Source organism: Mycothermus thermophilus, assembly GCF_041956435.1.
Source record: "Mycothermus thermophilus strain CBS 625.91 unplaced genomic scaffold VTJ04scaffold_2, whole genome shotgun sequence".
Classification (NCBI taxonomy): Eukaryota; Fungi; Ascomycota; class Sordariomycetes; order Sordariales; family Chaetomiaceae; genus Mycothermus; species Mycothermus thermophilus.
In genome coordinates this window covers 530,826-550,267 of record NW_027191428.1, presented here as the reverse complement: position 1 = coordinate 550,267, position 19,442 = coordinate 530,826, and the positions used below count along the sequence as shown (strand labels likewise).

The window sequence follows — 19,442 nt, the reverse complement described above, 5'->3', positions numbered from 1 at the left end:
GGAGTGCAAGAAGCCCAACAGCAAAAAAGGGGGGGACTTAGGAGCCGCCCATGTACAAATCCGTGAAGGAACAAGAGCTGTGTGTGAACAAGTCAGTCAACGAGCCCATGAGTAGAAGCTTGTAGATCAGTCGACAGGTAAGTAGGCTCCGTGGGTGTAGTGAGATAGCAAAACAGAATCCAGGATAGATAAAGAGGAGTGCCAACAACGCTGCTCCCAAAAAGCCACAAGGAATGTGAGAGACCGAGAGAGATATCCAGGCAGAACGTGTCCGTCTACCTGGGGCAAAAGTCTCCGGCTCTCTGGATTCCTCGAGAGCAAGGCGTGTTGTTCCTCCGGCCATGGATAAACGAAATAACAAAATGCAAGTGCGGTGATGCAAAGAAAAAAAACAAGAAAACTCAAACTTCAAAACCAAAAGGGAAAACAACTAACAGATAGTTGATGGCCCGGCGTCGGAATATCCAGGAAATGAACGAAAACCCCAGGGTTTGGTGTCCAGGCAGATCAAACCGTTTATAAGTGGCCGTGGAATGGAATTGAACCGAGAAAGCAAATGTGAAGCCGCATCAGTTGGCTAATTAAGACTCCCGGAATGTCCCATGGCTGAGTGTAAGTTTGCTGGGCGTCCATTGCTGGGTTATCTCCTGGCGTCCGGAACGATTGGTCCCTGGGAAGAACTGGAAGATCCATCTCCTGGTGGCTGTCCTGGCTGTTGCTTGTTTTTTGACTCAAGAACCGCGAAAATTCTGGCCTATCAAGTGGTCGAAAGGACCGCGTGTCGAAGACTGTCCCGGGGTTTCTGACACAGCAGTGTACAGATTTGTGTAGAGAAAGGCCGAACCAAGGCCAAACAGTCTGCTCGGGGTTTCAGGCCCCTTCAGTAATGCTCCAGGTCGTCCACATGAGGTACCGATCTCATTGCAAACGGATGACGAAAAGCGAAAGAAACCAGACAGGGCGGATCACACAGGGCAGTACAGGGATACAACCAGACTGCCCGAGACTCGGCCTTACCATGCGCTTCTCCTCAACTGCCACGATGTCAGGTTGGCGTGGCAACAGCGAAAAAGAAAACCCCAAACGCAAGGCAAAGAAGCCGACATGTCCCTTCCTGACTCTCGGACGAGAGCGGAAATAGTGTCAGGTGATCCTGAGGCCCGACTTTCGCCAGGGCCAATGAATCCAAAGGTCCGGTCCAGGTCATAGGTACTCCAGGCGTATGAATATCCAGGGGTCAAGTCCAAGGTCCAAAGATCCAAAGTGCGGGGTCCAGGGGTTCCAGGGTCCGGGTGAAAAGTCCAGGGAAAAGTTCATCAGGTAAATCCGAGGTCCAGAAGATGTCCAAGGGCCGTTGACAATGGAAGTTGGTCAAATGCTCCCTGCGTTCATGGTATGTTAGTTTCTTCGCATCGCCTTGCCCCCTTCCGATTGTGGGCGTGCTGAGAAGACCACACTGGTCTCGAGATCCAAGGAGCGGCATATCATCGAGTACAAAGTTGCTAAATCTTGACTCACCTCAGCCGTGACATGGTGGCGGTGCCCAATCGTGACGAGAAATGGGCGAGCGCAGTGGTGGCTAAGTGCAGCGGCGCCACTATGTCCGAGAGGTCTTGGCGGTTGCCTCTAGAGCAAGTGGTGGATACAGGCAGCCAGTCCGGGCATTGAGACAGAATCAAAACCGGCTGACAACAGGGGCATCGCGTTGATCCTCTCAAGACGGCAGTCCCAACAAGTCCGAGGTCCCAGAAATAAAGATGGCGGAAAACTGGTGCTGTTAAACACTGGCAATATGATCCTCCACCAGACGTTGAGGTGCAACTTGCAACCCTCAAGATCCGTGGCGATGCAGCTGCCAGGTCTCCCTGGCCAACCCCACCTGAAGGGCATGTGTTTGGTGTGAATCATGAGCGTCGTAAAACAATTGTTGGTGAAAAGAAAGACGAAAAGCAAAGAAAAACAAACCCCATGACCATTCGTTATTGGTCAAAGCAGCATCATCATCTCAGTATTCTCAGGAGATCCATTGTCCGGTCCAGGGAATCCAAATGGAGGGCGTGCAAGCAGGCAAGTCCTGAGAGAGGTGTTGGTCCATTAGCGGCGATGGCGGTCGCGGTCCCAGCCGTCGCGGTCATCTGTGCGACGAGCTTTGTAATCCCTGTAGCCCGGATCCCGGGGAGGCTCAGAGTCACGGTCCCGTTCGCGTCGGGCAGATGGGGGTGGGACTTGAGAGGGTGAGGCGGCGGGAGGGCTGTTGGGCTTGGCGATTCCAGTCTTGGGGTCTTCGTCGTACGCCGGGTCGCCGGGCGACGGGAACGGCGCCCGTTGCGGTGCACCTGCGGGAGAGCCTAAATCGTCAGACGACGCCTCCTGGTTGGTTGCGGTGGGCGCTGTATTATACGCACCGCGTCCGTAGAGGCCGTCCGTGGGGAAAGGCTGAGGGGGAGGGGCTCCAGCAGCCTGGCCTTGCATGTAACCGTTGTACTGATCAGGATCGGCGCCGTACGCGGGTCCCGGACCTGCGGAAGCGGTGTATGTCCTTGGGGGAGCGCCTGACGCGAGGGGCATCGGGGGAGGAGGAATCCTGTTGGGCCCGGGTGCTCCGTAACCTCCAGCTTGGTAGTCGGATCCACGGACATACGGTTCTTGGCCGTATCCGGCAGGAATCTGGGGCGGGGGCGGGGGCGGCATCGTCTGGTACCTGTCACCGTGAGGCGGGGGCGAGTATTGGGGCTGGGGCGGCGCGGGAGGATAAGGGTAATTCGGCGGAGGCTGGTAATGAGGCTGGCCCGGCGGCGGGTACTGGGGATGGTAACCGACCGGAGGCGGAGGCTGGTATGGTTGTGCCGGGTAACCGGAGTTGGGTCCCGGACCGGAAACGGGCGGGTATGCGTCCACATCCATGGAGCTCCCGTAAGGGTCGGCCGAATATCCCTGATCTCGTTGGGCTCTCCATGTGTTGTAGTTGGTGTCGCGAGGAGAATCCCGGGAGCCTATGGTGGGAGAGTTAGAAGAGGGATTCCTGACATGGCCGCCGTTGGTGTGCCTGCAAAGTTCAGTACCTCCGTCGGGCGCGGGGCCACCGCGGGATGCGGCAGCGGCGCGCCTCTCTTCTTGCCAGCGGGCCGAGTCTCTCTTGAGGTCTTCGATCATGGCCTGTCTGAGGTTAGAACCGGGCGCCCTGGTCCAGGGGCTCAGAGACTTGCCGTTGTCAAGTTGCGATATGCTGTGATGTAGTACCCCTGGATGACCTGGCCATCGGGTGTCTCGTAAGTTCCGGGGCGCACAAGCGCATCATTCCCCAGGTAGCGGCAGATGTCGGACTGGATGACTTCGCGGTCGATTCCATCTCGGGGAACGAAGTACTCGTTCATGCGCGGAGGGGGGTTGGAGGCCGGCCCACCCGCCCGGTTGTTGCTCGGACGCCCGGACATTGTATGTAATGAGCTCGGGCTTCTGGAACGAACGACAGGAGGGCAGAGGTGGTGTGCTAAGGGAAGTAGAGACTTGAAGAGTTCAAGAGTATAAGGATGGGGCAGATGGTCAGAGACCGGAGGAGAGTCGGGACGGGAGTGAATGACACCACGGAGTTGACCCTGGTGAGGTATGGAGAAGGATGCAAAGAGCGAGGAAGAGGAAAAAGGAGAACGGAAGTGCGGAGAAGGGCGGGAGGGTGGTGGAAGAAATGTGGCAGCTGGAGTTAGAATCCTTGCAAACGGTCTCTCCGGCGGGAGGGCACGATGGCGGCGCTTCGCAGCATGGGGGTTTGGGCTGCAGTCAAGTGGGTCTCGTCTGCCTCCGGGTGGAAGTGCTGTTGATTTTTGACTGGTGGTCCAGAGGGGTGGAGGGGTCGGTTTTGGTGGAGGGGTACGGAGTAACTAGGAGGGCTGAGCTCTGAAAGCACGAGACGGAAGCCTTCCTGTTCGGTTGGGCAGGACGTCAGGTCAGATGCTGCACGTTCGAAGGCGATTTTACTGCTCCGTCCTAGGCCCAGGCAGACGAGGCTTTCGAACGGTGAGGTGGGTTGGCTGAGGTCCGTCAGGAGCAGAGCACACGTTGCATTGCGTCGCCTCAGTGACTTGCCTCAGCAGCCGGAGTGTTGATGACTGGCTGGATGTTTGGATGCTCGGAGTCTGGAAGAGCACGTCGAAGCGCGAGAAGATGGAAAGAGAGTGTCAGGCTGGTCCACTGGCATTTCGCCGATCCTGCCAGAGAAGCTTCTTTCTGGCATTCTCTCCACGCTACTGGGACAGCACAGCAATGGTGGCGTCGGGCTGCACGCGGAGCTCCTGGAGCTTGTTGCAGCGAGAGGTGTGTTGCGTCCGGAACATTCACCTGTGTGGCTGGGGTTTGGATGGTGAAGTGGACAGCTCGCCCCCGGCCACGCCAGACCTCATGAATCGGGAAGTTGCACTTTGGAAGCTCCCCTCTCCGATTGGGATGAACTACTCGATCGGCAGCAGGAAGGAGTGATCCTTTCAAGCATCAACCTGGTACCTGGACAGCGATGAATCGATCTTGATCCATTTGTTGAGACCGCGACCCAGGGAAATACGGAGCAACCCCGCGCGGTTGCCTTGTTTGCTTATTGACGGTGGCTTCAGAACGGCAGCCTTGCCGTCAGAGATTCCACGCAACATGCATAGCAACAGTACATCAAACGCAGGCAAGGCAATGCCAAACTTGATCCAAGTTTTCCAGGTTCTTCGCGATCGTATGTCTATCCATCTGGTGGCGGAATCACCGAACCTCCAAGCTGCGACGGACCTGACGGAGGGCCCCAGGGTTGAGACGGAGATGGTGTTACGTACCGTTTTCACTTTCCCGCCGCCCGGGACAATGCTTTGGGAGAAGGAGAGACCACGCAACCTTCCATCCGCGCCCTCGGTCGCCCAAACGGGGCTCCATGTTGGGCTGCAGCGTCTAGGAGTCATGGAAGGAGCAGAGGTGAAGCTGGGAAACGAGCGAATCACGTTGCAAGTCTGCTCTGCCGGATCTTGCTCTTGCTGGGTAGTACTCTCGCCTCAGCTTCTCTTCCCCAAAGAGCGTTTTGCCTCCCGTCTCTTCGCACTGATGAGACAACCTAGGAAAATGCTCGTGTCCTATTCTGCTCATGCTGGCACACAAAATTTTCACTCAATCTGCCGATCGGGTGGAAGAATTGACGGAGAAATGGCTCAAGGAGAGTGTTTTCGTCTATTCCATTTCTTGACCCCTCGTCTACCACAGTATTCAGCTCTGAGTCGGCAAATAACCGCCCATCCAACTAGTTTGGTCATTCAGGCCCGCAACGACGACCATCTGATCAGACAAGTTTTTTGAACTCGAACGCCATCTCACTCAACTGGTCGCGCTGGTCGCGCTGGTCGCGCTGGCTCATCATCGGTGGCGTCTCCCTCGACTCGACGGTCGAGTAAGGGTTGAGCCACACACAAGAGTCCAGTCAGATCAGTCGGGCTAGTCAGAGACCACCATCGGGTATCAATGCATCGCCACCCTTGACCAGAAGCCCAACCTGCCCGACCTACATGGTCGCCTTGTTTCCCCCTCCACTCCGGTCCCCTGGCGCAGCTGCAAGCCATACAGCCGCCTAGCCAATCAAGGATTTCGGCCTTTCCACATGCCGCGGCCTCCGAGTTGCCGCATCCAGGCCCGGCTCATGGACGGGGAGGCTTGGAACCAAAGTTAACTTAAACTGGACGACGAAACGGGAAGACACACAGAAACCGCACATGCTCATACATATCATTGCCTTCACTGGGCCTATTGTATGTCTTCGCTTGCCTGCTCGAGACATATAGATGGTCCGGGGACTATGTCGGCCGCATGTACGAGCACGGAGGTCGCATAAGACTTGCATCATCGGCCTCTCTCACCCCGGACTACCATCCGACAGGGCACACGACCTTGTCCGAGGATTCGGAACTCACATGGAGCGACAGCTGTCGTAGTACTACTATAGAGTCTTAACCCGCTCACGCGTTGATGCGCTGGCACCCGTCTGTTTCTCCGGACCCCAGACGGTGAAGACACCAGGGCTCAGGGGAGCAACTCGGTCAATGCGAGATGGTGAACTGTTGCTGGACCCCGGCGATTTCTCCACCCGTCGTCTGGTGGACTCGTCTTGCGGTCTGTCGATTGAGTTGTTGTTCCTGCTGGACTCAAAAATGAGTGGACATGGTCCCTGTCGAGCATCTGACTGACGGAAAATGATCTCGTTTCCGGCCGTGAAGACTCTTCTCCTCTTCGGCATCCTGCTCCAGCTGGCTGCACATCTCCATGGACCATCACTAGGACAAAACCCCTCCATTCTTCCCGCAGTTAGGAACTCCTGGCATCCCAAGCCCGGACCCCTGGTATGACCGGCCGGCAGACGTCTCTGACCCGTCCGTCCCTGTCATCCATGCCATGCTGTCCGTCTGATCCATCGTCCATCGGTTGGGTAGACCGCATCCCCACGGCCTCTACCTCTCTCTCCCCCAACATGAACAACCAAAAACCCCCACGCTCCGTTTCAACTGCTCGCAGCAGCAGCAGCAGCAGCAGGAGCAGGAGCATCCTCATTGTATGAATCCCCAAAATCCACCTGACAACCGAGCTGCCGGCTACCACGGCCGGCAGGTCAAGGCTCAAACCGCCGTCCAATGACGCCCTGCCATGGAAGCGTAATCGACGCAAGCAGACGGACGGAAAAGTGAGATATGCATATGACAAGCATGACCTGGGGCCGCGTGATGACGGGGGTGGGGGGAAAGGAGAATGGTGGGTAATTGATTCCCGTCGTCCCAGTTCTTCTCCAGATGCGGATGCGGCCGGCCTGCCTTGTCAGCTTTTTGTCGGCGGGAGCTCGAGTTCGAGGAACCGCACCTGCAGTACCTAGGTATCTTAGGTCTGGTTAGATAGGTTCGCTCATTGACAGCGGAAGAGACGGACGGACGGATATGCAGGCATCTCAATGCCTCCGCTGGATGGATAATGACGAGCTGGGCTGGCGAGAGAACAGAGATTACCGCAAGGTACCTGTCGAGGGCAAACCTCCGGAAACACCCCCAGCTCTCTGTCCGTGTATAGGTCGCTTGTGTACATCCGCACCTAGGTAGGTAGATACCTGAGGTAGGCCGGTCACGGACCTGGGTTAAGGTCTCTAGAGGTGATACCCTTACCACCACCTAAGCCAACCAACCTCAACCAAACGACAACTTCAACTGCCCCTTCTCCATCTTTCCCGACGATGACGAAGAGGAGCCACCTTTCCTCCCCTTCTTCTGGGCAGCCCCGGATGACGATGATCCAGACCTCCCAACCGCGCCGCCCGTGCCTCCTCCTCTTCCTGTTCCTCTTCCTGTTCCTGGTGCCGAAGCAGCAGCAGCAGCACTTACGCCCGGCATCCTGCCGCTGCTACTACTACCACCGAATACCATCCCGCCACGTCCCCTCCCCCTCCCCTCCTGTGCCTGCTCCTCCTCCTCTGCGTCTTGAAGATCCTTGGCAAAGTGCCAATCTGAATGGCTCTGCTGCTGCACCGGGTCGTCGCGGGGGAGGGGCATGCCACAGCGCGGACAGGGATATGTATCCGTATCCTGGGCCGGGGCCGGGGCCGGGGCCGGGGCCTGGGCCTGGGCCTGGTGGTGGTTGTCAGCATCGGAGATCGGGTCCGAGTCCTCCCAGACTGGGTCTGGGTCCGGGGTGGTGGTGGCGGGTGCGGTTTCCGGTGCAGGGGCATTTGGTGGTTTGAAGTCCGGTTGTGGAGGAGGAGGTGGTGGTGCGGAGGGTGAGGTGGATTGGTGAGGCGTGGTGGTGTTGACGTAGTTGGTGTCGTCGTCAGCGACAATATCAAAATCATCATCATCATCGTTGGGGTAGGAATCAGGGTCAGCGTCAGCAGCAGATGTCGTTCGGTCCGTCAACCTGGAGGTTGTCGACCCAATCATACCGTTGCCGTGAACGCGGTTGTCGTTCGCGATCATCGTCGTCGTCATCATTATTGTCGTCGTCGTGGTCGTCGTGGATGACAGCTGGTCATGCAGGTACGTACCATCACCACCACCGTTCGTTTCATCAACAAGTTCGTCTCCAGGCTTGGGTCTACCCCGGTGTAACGGTAGCTTCGTGTTGTCGTCGCCGCCAATTTTTTGCCGATCTGCCGGCCCGTGAGTGAATTGAGTGTTGATACCTAAGGTCTCACCGCTCTGTTCTGGCTTTGCTGCCGAGCCGAAGAAGGATGAAGATTGAGGCGCCGGTTCGCGCTTGGTGAAGAACCGTTCAATGCCACCACCGCTACCTCCTCCTCCGTTATTGCTGTCACCTATACGACGTCTCTTCGGCTGCGGAGCGTGTAAATGCTGTTTCCATCCCACGCCTCTCCTCCCCTCCCCTTCCCCAGGGCCGGGCCCGTGTGTGGGTGCAGAAGGCCGCGTCACAGCCGCCGCGGCGGCAGCAGCAATGGCCTCATCACCCTTCAACAAGAACCCATCGATCCCCATATTCCCCACCACCCCCTCCTCAAACCCACTCACGTTCATGCTCAAGTGAGCACAAGGCCAGACCTGCTGTCCCGGGCCCGCGTCCCGGACAATCTGATGCAGCAGCCCCCTGGCCAGGGCCAGCAGCGTCTCCTCATCCAATGCCTTCCCGGGTGGGATGGGACACTGCCGCGAGCGGGCTTGGACGGCCGCGCCGTCCGGGCGGAGATGCAGCGCGAGGGTCTTCGGGCGTCGTTTATGTTCCAGCACGCCCTCGTCCACCAGCCGCGCAAAGATGTCGGCCACAAAAATCCGCAGCCACCGCGTCGCCTGCTCCTCGCCCGTGAGCAACCCCGGCGCGCGAAACGCCTTGGCAGACAGCATCGACTTGATCTGCGTGCGGCTGGTCACCTCGCTGGCGTCGACGCCGCGCAGGGTGTTGTACAACCACACGCCCGTCTCGTCCCCGAGGCGGAGCTTGAACTGCTCCACGGGCACATCAAGCAGCTCGCCGACCGCGTCGGTGCCGAACGCGCGCGCGACCTGCTCGCCGAGCTTGCCGCCCAGGTTGCGCAGGGCCGAGAGCTTGAAGCCGGCGAGGAAGCGGCGCGCGGCACGGTTGCGGATGACGGTCTGCTGGTTGGGCTTGCGGTACGCGGAGCCCAGCTTGCTGAGGAGCTTGTTGCGCGCGATGCCCGCCGCGCAGGTATACCGCAGGCGCTCGCGGATGGCGGCGCGCACGTGGCGCACGATTTCTGAGGCCAACTGGAACGCCACGTCGTCCCAGTCCGGGTCGTCCAGCTCGGCGTCTTCGTCGTCCAGGTCCACCAGCGCGTCAGCTTGCCAGTCGAGCGCAGTGGTGGGAGGCATGGGTAAAGGCGTGGAGAGGTCGCCGTCGCTGCCGGAAGGGGGTTGCGCCAGCTCGGGATACCGCTCGAGAAGCAGGGCGTGGACGTGGGCGGATAGGTCGAGAAAGACCTCGTCGATGCTGGCTTTTTCGACCTTCTGCAGATGTGGCGGGAGCTGGTCCTTGATGAGGGCGAGGATTTTGCGGGATTCGAGACGGTAGGGGTCCAGAGAGACTTTGTCGGTTGAGATGTTCTCGGCGGCATCGGGACGGTAGGCCCTGTAGATGTGTAATACTGTCAGCTGCACTTTTTGTCCACTGCGCTCGTATATCATCGTGGCTCCCGCCTTTGCCTAGATAGTATCAGAAGAGACGCTCTCACCACTTATCGTCCCCCTCACGCCATGTCGCGACGTGCTGGGCTATCAGGTTGGGACACATCTTCTTGGCCTCGACAATGTTGCACATCCGGCTGATGCCGTATTTGCGGGCGGGATAGTTGATGGCGATCAGGCCCTGATAGCACAGTCATGCATGAGCTTGAGCTTCCCGGACTGCCTTGTCCATGTCCATCATCATCTTTTGTCTTACCTTCCACTGCTGGACGGCAAGCGGCTGGTCCTCAGGCACCCCGAGACGGACCATTTCGGCCTGGGCGTAGAAGCAGTCGAGGTCGATGTGGGCAATGACTCGGAGGGGGCACGACGTCGAGTACGAGGCCATCTGGCTCAAGTGGCGGTAGGTAAAGCGGGATCGTTTCTGGCTTGAGGCCGCAGGGGACGAGTCCCGGAACGGCGGCCGCGGGGACGACATGGTCGTGTCATTCTGGGATTTGGACGTGGTTTTGCGATTGGCATTCCTCTGGGAGTCTTGTTGCTCGATCCCGGGCCTCTCCGTAAACTTGTTGCTCTCAATTGATCGGTGAGAGAGGAGGGGTTGTTGAGTTGCGGGGCATAGCATGCGTCGTTGATGGATGATGGCGGTCGGCGATGTGGAGCGGAGATCGTCGGTCATTTACGCGTCATTTCGGCAATGTTACAAAGGGCGTTCCTGGCCAACCTCCTTCATGAACCATCCCCAAGAACAGCCTAGAAAGAGGGGGGGTGCCCTGGAGCCGTAGACGAAGCACTCTATTAAGTTACCACGAATTAAGTATATACTAGTTATTGACCAGCCATGACCAGATATTATACCCAGCAACACACGTCCCAGCAAGCAACATACACCATAAACACCTGTAACCCCTTCCCAGTAACCGTCCGTCCAGCCCCAAACCTAGCAACCCTGGGGTATCTCGTCTATATCGTTACACCTGCTCCTATCCATGAGCAGTCCTGTATTAGTCAAAGGCCGGCTTCACTGCGCCTTGCTTGTTCCCTGTTCATCTGGGCGCTCTGCTTCAGGCCCTGGCTCATTTTGCTCTCCCCCTGGCTTCTTCTCCTTCATCGCACCTTCGCCTCCTGCGCCGGAGGGCGTGTCAGTCAGTTCAGGCAGCCCGTACCGCTTCCGGAGTTTCTTGTAAACAGGCCCCATCTCGTAAAAGCTCTCGGGGCTTTCATATTTTGTGCACGGCGACGGATTGATAGGCAGGAACCAATCGAGAGGGTTGTTTCCCATCACAGATGTCCAGTTACGCCAGAAGCCCAGATCCCACGGATTCTCGCCCATCTCAGTCTTCACGATGGCATATGTCCGAGATGCCAGCTGGTCACGGGGCGATGTTGGCTCTGGGGTCGCAGACTGACCTGGCCGGCCGCGACGGGGTGGCTTCGGCAAGGGGTATGTGATAACGTTGTAGTTGGGGCCTGGAGGAGTGCCGAGGGGAACACGCAGAGCGAGCTGGTGCACGACGCGGTTTGCCTTCTTGACGTGATCGACGGTAGTCAAATTGACGAGGATGGAACGGACGGATGTTGCGGTCATGGTCACGGTAAAGAGGCCGAACATGGCGGCAATGGCCAGGAGAGCAATGATGACGCCGTCGAGGTTATCGCCCTCGCGCATTTTCGCCTGCAGGCAGATAACCCCGGTGACAATGACAATAATGCATGTCAAGGCCGTGTAGAAGGTGAACTGGACAAAGAATTTGAAGGCTGTGTGTCCCTCGCGGTCAGCATCCTCCGTTCGTTCAACGCTGGCGCTCTCGGGACAAGGGGACCTACAAGTCTCACCCACTATCCCGCCAACCCAGGGACAGTAATGATCCATCTTCCTGACGCATCGTTCTATCTCGCTGCAGTGATGGGCCCTGTCGACCTTCCAATTGCAGCAGGTACTGCACCATCTCGGGCGGCCGTCCGTCTCGCACACGAACACGTCTTTGCTGTAGAAGAGCTCGAGGCCAGGGCTGTCGGGGTCGTCATCGGGCCTAGCCTCATACCTGCCGACAGCTTCAAGGTCGCGCTCTCGCCGGGGCCGGTTCTTGACCTTCTCTTTCAGCTCGATGGCCTTGGGGCCCAAGGGAGTGACACCGGGGTTGGTCTGAATGATGAGGAACAATCGCAGGTAGGTCGTGAGGGTGAGGAGGAAGAAGACGAAGTACAGAATCAGGAACGTGATCGCCGGGCCATTCTGATGTCGTTCGTTGAGGAAGAAGTCCACTGGACACTCAGCCAGTCAGTTGGATGTTTGCGCAACCCCTGCCGCCATTGTCGAGGGAGTGGACGTACCACAGATGCGTTTGGCGACGGCATACGTGGCGAACCCGGAGCATCCGGCGAGGACGAATGGGATGCTGCGCGTCACCCAGCGCGTTTCTGGTCGGCGAGCAGATACCATGGCTTGTGTCGCCCGCAGCGGATGATGGCCGCCGCGGGCTTGATATGTCGAGTTGGTGAAGATGGAATGGAGAAGATCAGCGACCGGTCAGGATTTCAGCTGCTTTGGTAGCGAATAGGTGACTCCAGTTCGGGGCGGCAGTTCAGGTGTGCCGCAGGAAGCGAGGCGCCGTGCATTTGGCCCCCAGGGGCATGACGACAATGAACGCGACGGCGATCAAGAAGAAAGATTGCGATCGGTGATGAAATGTCCTGGAAGAAAGGACCAGCCGGACTAGAACCACGGTCTTGGACCGAGCCAGGCGCGGCACGGCACGCTGGGAAGGTGGAACCCCCCATGAAGGCCAAGACCCCTAGCAATCCGTTAGGTACTGCTTAATTATGGCATTGCTGCCAAGCCCCACAGTCATGAGCGCTTTATTAGGTCCATTACAACGGTCGGCTCAGCGGCATGGATGATGACAATCACGGAGTTCTGAATAGAATTGGAACGTGTTGTGTAGTAGTAATATTACCGAGACGCCAAATTCTCCTTCACAGCCATGCCTTGATCCTAAAAATACAAATGTAGGTTCCTAAGCTTTACATAGGTGGCTTGTACATGTACACAGCATCTCCTTTCTACGTATTTTACAGGATCTGGCCCGTGCTTGCTGATCAACTAGAAGGCGACTGATATGTAAGTCGACTCTCAGGGGTCCACGGGCTTGTGGGCTCAGGGACCTATGTAGTGAGCGTTGCAAAAAGTGGCAGTAACTTATCAGAATACTACCGTACCTATGTGACTAGCCCTACTAGTCATCCGGAGCCGGCTTAGCATCAGACGAAGAGCTCTCATATCTATTACCCATACTCCTGGATATGAATACTTGCAGGTATTGAACCAAAACCGCCGCGTTGTAGGTTGTTGAGCTACAGTACATATCCGAGCATAATTGTCGCACAACCTATAATAGGTGCGATACAAGATCAGGTAATTAATTATCCGACCTTAACCATTGTCCGGGATGGGCACACCCACCCACTTCGACACGCTTCCTTTGGAGATCCTAGAGATCATCATCAGCTATTTCCCTCACCGCAGCGTAGTGAGCTTATCCTTCCCTGGCCGGGTTTGGGCCCCAGACAACAGAGCCGCGGCGATTCTCGAGGGTGTACTTGAAGGTCTTCGATAGGGAGAAGCTGAAAGAGGACCTCGACGGCTTGGACGCCGTGCTCAGCAAGAATGACCGCGCTCGCCATGTGCGCCGGCTCTATATCATCGGCATCATGTTCGAAGACAAAAAGGACTTTCGTCCAGACACAAACCCGCAAATGGTCCGCGACCGCTGGGACGACGACAGCGACTCCGAAAACGACGACTTAACCGAATACGTTGACTATTACGACTATCAAGAACGCCAGCGATATCGGCAAGCCCGGCGCGAAGCATGGCTTCCGCTGGCCGAATTTCTCCCCCGACTGCCCGGCCTCACGGACCTGGTGTATACCTGCCCGAACCAAATGAGTCTTTGCCTGTTAGACGCGCTGCACAGACACCACCCGAACTGCCGCCTACATGTTTCAACGTTTAATCTGCGTGCCAACTGGATCCCGTCGGCACCTGATGTGGATTGCAAGCGCTTCTTCCGCCGGGATCAATATGCGCTCCTGACCTCACCTTGTTTGTATAGCATCCGCCTGGACTGGGATTGCAAGATCAGAGATGCTGTTCCGCCTGATCAAGAACGGATCTGTCTCACGGCGGCTACGACAACTCCACGATGGCGTTGTTCACGACAACGACATTATGTTACCACGTCTAGCACAGCACCCGTCACCCTCCCGCCGGAGGGTCCAGCTGCGAACGCTCCGCCTAACGGGTCGGAGATACGAACCCGACGCCGTAATGGCCTGGTCTGTTGTGACGGACTTCAGCTATCTCCAGCACTTTGAGCTCCACGGCCAGGTGAGCAGACAGCTGCTAGAACACTTCGTGGCCAATCTTGCCGGTCCCAACAACGACGGCGGCGGCGGCGGCGGCGGCGGAAAGGGGTGGTTCCGCTCTCTCCAGTCCCTCGGCCTGACGTTTAGCCTGTGGCCCGAAGTCATCGGTCCCGAACCAATCGACCCGCTGCTCGCCACCTTCCTCTCAGCCCTGCCCCCGCTCAAGCATCTACATCTCAAACGCGCCTTGGGCCCGCAGGCCTTCGAGGAGATCCTCTCCCGCCACGGCCCGACTCTGTGCAAGATGTACCTCGATCCCTTGGAGCGCGAGAACCAGCTGACCCCGGACCAAATCATCGAGATCGGACGCCGCTGCCCGCGCCTGGAAGACTTCGGCTTGCGTGTATGGCGCTGCCGCGGCGGCCGCGAGGAGGTCGCCGTCTATCGCGCCCTCGGACATATCCCGCGGCTGCGGCGCGTCAAGGTCGTCTTGCATTGCGTGGACTGGGCCGAGTACGACCCGCAGTTGGTGTTCAGGATGCGGTGGTGCGAAAAGGCCGAGGCCATGACGCCGGAGGTGGCCGAGATGGTCAGGAAGACGCTGCTGAGCTGCGCCGTGGATGAGGCGCTGGCGCGGGGGATCTGGGCGCTGATCACCGAGACGCAGACGGAGACAGAGACGACGGGGACGACCAGCACCGCCGCGCTGCTGCTGGAGAAGCTCTTGGTCGAACCGCAGGCCTGGGGGAAGGATTGCATGGATTGGTGGGAAGGGATGGGGAATGGGTAGAGTGGATTACCCGGACGTGGGTGTGCGAGAGGAGAAAGGAGGCGGCTTGGGAGGTTGAGGTGAGAGAGCGGGTTGAGCTTGACTGGGACCCGAAACCGGCGGAAATGCAGCGGCTGGTGGACGATAAAGGAGAGGATGTGTGGAGTCAACTTTGGCCGTCGAGAGGGGGGCAGTGGTGGGAGGAGTGGCATAGCTGTCCTCTTGAGACGGGGGAAGATGAGGATGGGAAGATAACGGGGTTTCCGGTTCTGAGCATGAAGGGCAGAAGTGAGATACCCACAGAGGAAGTGAAGGAAGCATGTCTGTCTGGAAAGCTGCGTCTTATATATGTCGAAGTGTTGGACGTTATAGCGAAAGGGATTGTTCCGGCACCGCGATCGGGAGGTTGTCTTATATAATACCCCACAGCAATTGCAAATAGGAGGACCACTGCTTAGACCGAGACTTCGAGACTCCCCCGAGAGCAAAACCTCAAAGTGGTCTTTTTCCCAACGAGTAGCGTTCATACGGCACAGCTTGCGACCGAGCCTCAAAGGGTTCATCACATAATATCACACTATTACTGCGCCCTTCACTATTGACAGCTGCAACGCCACAGCCATTTCAGTCATTTCACCTTCCAACTGATCCTATCAGCACGGAACGCTGTTCCTTTCTCTCCAGAAGCTTAGTGATCATCGAAGGATCTGAGAGCTTATCAAACGAACAGCAGATAAGGGTAGTCTTTGCCGCCTGGTTCCGTGAAGATCCGTTCATAGAGAGAATCCCGCGCTCGATGTTGAGCCTCAAGGGCTTCCTGGTCGGTTGAGAGCAAAGGCCGTGGTGTTTCTGAAACGGATACAGACAATGGGAACCTCCTTGCCTCAGTGTGATAAGAGGCTTGTTTTGGGATGGCTCCCAGACAGTTGCCGCAGGAGTAATACGGATCTTCCAGGTTCATTGGAACTATAACTGTCCTAGGCCAGGGAATTGATTATTAAAGTAATTAGGCCCTGAGCTTTGGTTTGATCTACCAAGTTCGAATTTGCACTTTGGCTCCTTAATTACTTCGTTCACGAAGGCCGGCACCTTAACAGGTGGCGCCGGGGACAATAAGAAGCCAGAATAACCCCCCGAACGCTCTGATTCCGTACCTAATTGTCCCAGACTCCTGAACCCGTATCTCAACGTGCCTCGCCAATCTCTCAGCTTCCTTAACCAGGTAGACGGTCAGACATGTTCTCCTGGCCAGTCAGGGATGTTTTCAGCTTACATTCAGCGGCCATCCTCCTGTCTCGAAGCCGAATTGCACGACGCTTGGCGACGAAGGCCGCCTCAACAGTCAGGTAGTTGAATATATCAAGGCAACAGTGAAGACGCGGGTCCCCTTCACTGAACGGTCTCAGATCCCGCTCCCACGGGTCACGGTAGATCCCGACATCAGCAATATCATCAAATGGATCAGCCCGGTCAACATTTTCATGTGTTGGGAGTATAGGTAGCGGACATGTAGGACTGGGCTCGGGTTGGGCCGTTGCGGGGTCTGGGAGTCCAGGGAGAGGATGCCGAGGACTGGGACTGGGCCCGAGTTCGGCCTTGGCGGGGGCCGAGGATGGTTCAACATGCTCGGAGAGGAGAAAGCTCACGAGCTCAGAAACTTGACTGTCGAGAAGGCGACATATAATGTTGGGCACTTGTTTTCTGTTAGGGTGTGTCCAAACCGTCGCAGGCTTGACAGGTAGGGATGGTTAGCTCTACCGGTAGGGCTCGGTGGACGGGTGATCGGATACTGGGCTTACGGATGCCTCCTCAACCTTTGCTGGATCTCGACGGTCAAAGACCAGAACGCCGCCGAAAATACGCTCCTCGGCCCAATATCCGACGCAATCGGCTACTCCGTTGGGGTAGGAGGTATAATGGTCATAGAAATAGTGGCAAAAAAGAGTCTCGGGGAACGTCCGCGGGTAGAAGCGTGCTATATCCTCCGGAGGACGAAACTTCCCAAGGTGGTCATCCTTGTGGCGCTTGGGGCTTTGTTTGTGGAGGTAAACGGCAACCTCATGAATAGCCCGCGCCACTACTTCGATGAAGCGTGCCGCGAAGAGAGACGAGCAAGGTGGTACCGAGTCAAAGTTATGGAGAGCCTGGAATCCCCATCAAGTTAGGCTCTGCCCCGCTAAACATCGACGGTCTCGTCGACAGTCTCGTCGAGAGTCTCGTCTGAACTTGGAACTTGTTACCTGCGCAGACACCAACAACGAGGCAATGTCGATTTCAGAACACAACTTCTCAGTCTCGTCCACAACACCATTGCAAAGTTCTTTGTGGTCGTTGAGTAATGGATGGTACATGCAGAGGAACACGCGCGCTTCAAAGGCGGCGTGCGAGAGAGGCAGGCCATCGACAACTTGCGCGAACGTTTCTCTGCAAAGATCGGTTGACATGATGTTTTTGATCGCACGCTCCAGCATCTCGCGCTTGGGGGGGCTGAGCGTGCTGATGGGGAGCCGTTCAGGGGAGGGCCGACGAGTAGCTGACTCAGTTGCCATGGCGAATGAGCTGTTCAGAAAGCCCGAATGATGAGATAGTTTCTGGGTTTTGGCTGAATAGCGGAGAGGAGATTTCGTCGACGGGCAACAAAAAAAAAAAACGATTTGACTGTACTGTCACGCAGTCAAAGGAGCCCGGCCAGTAGGAATAAGTACCTGACGGATGTGAGTGAGGGGAAGCGATTGAAGATATAATTAAGAGAAGAAGCTGGCCAGCCAGAAGGCCGGTCTGGGCAGAATATATACCTTATAGAGGCCGGTCAGAAGGGCAGGTTGGGTGCCTGGTGCATACGGCAGGCAGAACTGACCGCTGGAACCTCGATATTAAATGTATTGGACGGAGAATACCTCGCTGAAAGTAAGGAGGCAACCATACGTCACAATTGAGTAGAATCTACCTGGTTACCTAACTATCACGCACGTACAGACGCCTTACATATCCACAAAAGTTCTTCGATTACTCCAATGGATGGAGTGTTGAATACACGAGTAGCTATGAATGGGTGCAGCTATTGTCATAGACTATCTATGATAAATAGAAACTGAGGAGCTGAATTCAGAGCTTTCCTATATAGAACTCTGCTTAAACACTCCATCTCGTAATCCTCGTACTTTCTGTGTCGCGAAACCACCACTTGTACATGGTGAAGAGGGTAATTTACTGTTAACAAACAGTTTTAGTAAGACACCGTAGTTTTAGGGGTATCTTTCCACAGCTGAACCTCGAAACTACCTAGGTAATTACCTACATGACTATCCCATCTTGCTGACGTAAAGTACCTCAGGTCCTAATTAAAACCAAGATTCGACCTCTCCGCGAATCCCGATTAAGAAATATGTACCCAAACAAAAGACTCATTAACTTCGCAGTGTTTGTCTCTCCAGACCGGCAGAGGAACGAAATCATGCACTTCCTAATTAATCCGAGCCCTCTCGCTTCTTCCGCTCACTGCGTTTATAGAACCACACGCGTATCAATATTCCTACAACACCGAAAAATACCGTCAAGCTCGCAGTAATAGCGATGCCGATAATCTGGTCACGGCTGAGCCCTCCGGACCTGGCGCCACTGGGTTCACCAGTCGTAGATTCGGCAGTCGAGTTCGTAGGTTTAGTCTCTGATACCGAGGGCTGGGAATCTGTCTCGCTTGGCCGTGTGCTGCTGAAAGTCGTCCCAGATGTTACGGTTGCGATTGTGCCGGCCCAAGGGGTTGTGAGCATGACCCACATTTGTTGTGTTGTCCAGCAGCGATACATAGTCATTGTTCTTGTTGGGTCGGGCCAGAGATAGGTTACACATTGTCCGTAGTATGTCCCTGTTCCGGGGCTGTAGTGACCACATGTGAATATTGAAGCTATTACTTATCATCAAGACCGCGGACTCCGCTCAGTATGTATGATCTTACCAGCATATTGTCCCATCGGGAACGGGGTCGCAGAGTCCCTTTTTGGCAACGTCTGCGTTAACACAAACGGTCGCCAAGGTCCCAATGAAATCTGGATGGACGCAGCCAACCATGTTGTTGATCGTGTCGGTATGGCAGTGGTTCATTGAGCCTCTGCATGTGAAGGCGGACGCTGGAGAGCAAAGCTGGTCAGCAACTATTATATTCCTAGGTAGCTATCATCACTGGCTGTCCTAAGCCGATCGCTCCAACTCAGAGTAAGTAAGAGAACCCACATACATATTGTATTTGAGAACCATCCACAGATCTCATCCTCATTGCTGACCTGTCTATTGACCACTATTCTCGGGAGAGGGGGGTCTGTAGGCTCAGGCTCCCACTCGCCATAGTTGCTGGGGTACTTGGGGTACAACGCTTTCTCCAACGCAGGAGTCGGGGCATTGCGAGGGTTGACAAGGCGGGCCTCGGGAGCCACGAGGCTCGCAGTTGTGATGGTACAGAATAACAGAGGAAAGGTAAGCCCAGACCACATTGTGTTGGAGGCTCTGGTGTCGTCGTTTGTGTCTTCAACGATGGGTCTAACAGGTGTAACGCGGTTCAACACCGAGCGGAGTCAGGTCCGGGCAGATACAACCTTGGGCTTCGCGACCACACAAGGTAGCTGACAAACTCCTGAGGTGAGGTTGAGATCAGATGTTTAATAGTC

The 19,442-nt window shown here is 56.3% G+C and overlaps 10 protein-coding genes across 10 annotated transcripts; 4 read left to right on the top strand and 6 right to left on the bottom strand.

Moving 5' to 3' along the window:
• Window positions 1-50: 50 nt before the first annotated feature.
• On the top strand, window positions 51-581 carry VTJ04DRAFT_2338 (uncharacterized protein; the record flags this gene model as incomplete). The annotated part of the gene is made up of 2 exons (XM_069360116.1): window positions 51-111; window positions 442-581. 2 exons carry the CDS (start codon window positions 51-53, stop codon window positions 579-581), a joined length of 201 nt encoding a protein of 66 aa, XP_069220859.1.
• A 21-nt stretch (window positions 582-602) lies between these two features.
• Window positions 603-1,209, top strand: VTJ04DRAFT_2337 (uncharacterized protein; the record flags this gene model as incomplete). Its single annotated transcript, XM_069360115.1, has 2 exons — window positions 603-790; window positions 834-1,209. The coding sequence occupies 2 exons, from the start codon at window positions 603-605 to the stop codon at window positions 1,207-1,209; spliced, it is 564 nt and encodes a 187-aa protein (XP_069220858.1).
• A 28-nt stretch (window positions 1,210-1,237) lies between these two features.
• VTJ04DRAFT_2336 (uncharacterized protein) lies at window positions 1,238-1,976 on the bottom strand (the record flags this gene model as incomplete). Its single annotated transcript, XM_069360114.1, has 3 exons — window positions 1,238-1,382; window positions 1,519-1,865; window positions 1,923-1,976. 3 exons carry the CDS (start codon window positions 1,974-1,976, stop codon window positions 1,238-1,240), a joined length of 546 nt encoding a protein of 181 aa, XP_069220857.1.
• Window positions 1,977-2,094: 118 nt separating this feature from the next.
• VTJ04DRAFT_2335 (uncharacterized protein) lies at window positions 2,095-3,434 on the bottom strand (the record flags this gene model as incomplete). The annotated part of the gene is made up of 4 exons (XM_069360113.1): window positions 2,095-2,348; window positions 2,406-2,993; window positions 3,063-3,156; window positions 3,207-3,434. The coding sequence occupies 4 exons, from the start codon at window positions 3,432-3,434 to the stop codon at window positions 2,095-2,097; spliced, it is 1,164 nt and encodes a 387-aa protein (XP_069220856.1).
• A 2,775-nt stretch (window positions 3,435-6,209) lies between these two features.
• Window positions 6,210-6,648, top strand: VTJ04DRAFT_2334 (uncharacterized protein; the record flags this gene model as incomplete). Its single annotated transcript, XM_069360112.1, has 2 exons — window positions 6,210-6,356; window positions 6,529-6,648. The coding sequence occupies 2 exons, from the start codon at window positions 6,210-6,212 to the stop codon at window positions 6,646-6,648; spliced, it is 267 nt and encodes an 88-aa protein (XP_069220855.1).
• A 536-nt stretch (window positions 6,649-7,184) lies between these two features.
• VTJ04DRAFT_2333 (uncharacterized protein) lies at window positions 7,185-10,122 on the bottom strand (the record flags this gene model as incomplete). Its single annotated transcript, XM_069360111.1, has 3 exons — window positions 7,185-9,588; window positions 9,692-9,825; window positions 9,901-10,122. The coding sequence occupies 3 exons, from the start codon at window positions 10,120-10,122 to the stop codon at window positions 7,185-7,187; spliced, it is 2,760 nt and encodes a 919-aa protein (XP_069220854.1).
• A 543-nt stretch (window positions 10,123-10,665) lies between these two features.
• VTJ04DRAFT_2332 (uncharacterized protein) lies at window positions 10,666-12,087 on the bottom strand (the record flags this gene model as incomplete). Its single annotated transcript, XM_069360110.1, has 3 exons — window positions 10,666-11,402; window positions 11,472-11,909; window positions 11,979-12,087. 3 exons carry the CDS (start codon window positions 12,085-12,087, stop codon window positions 10,666-10,668), a joined length of 1,284 nt encoding a protein of 427 aa, XP_069220853.1.
• Window positions 12,088-13,093: 1,006 nt separating this feature from the next.
• VTJ04DRAFT_2331 (uncharacterized protein) lies at window positions 13,094-14,802 on the top strand (the record flags this gene model as incomplete). The annotated part of the gene is made up of 3 exons (XM_069360109.1): window positions 13,094-13,174; window positions 13,251-13,749; window positions 13,892-14,802. The coding sequence occupies 3 exons, from the start codon at window positions 13,094-13,096 to the stop codon at window positions 14,800-14,802; spliced, it is 1,491 nt and encodes a 496-aa protein (XP_069220852.1).
• A 1,733-nt stretch (window positions 14,803-16,535) lies between these two features.
• On the bottom strand, window positions 16,536-17,330 carry VTJ04DRAFT_2330 (uncharacterized protein; the record flags this gene model as incomplete). The annotated part of the gene is made up of 2 exons (XM_069360108.1): window positions 16,536-16,925; window positions 17,022-17,330. The coding sequence occupies 2 exons, from the start codon at window positions 17,328-17,330 to the stop codon at window positions 16,536-16,538; spliced, it is 699 nt and encodes a 232-aa protein (XP_069220851.1).
• Window positions 17,331-18,248: 918 nt separating this feature from the next.
• Window positions 18,249-19,268, bottom strand: VTJ04DRAFT_2329 (uncharacterized protein; the record flags this gene model as incomplete). Its single annotated transcript, XM_069360106.1, has 3 exons — window positions 18,249-18,657; window positions 18,737-18,908; window positions 19,016-19,268. The coding sequence occupies 3 exons, from the start codon at window positions 19,266-19,268 to the stop codon at window positions 18,249-18,251; spliced, it is 834 nt and encodes a 277-aa protein (XP_069220850.1).
• Between the last annotated feature and the right edge of the window lie 174 nt (window positions 19,269-19,442).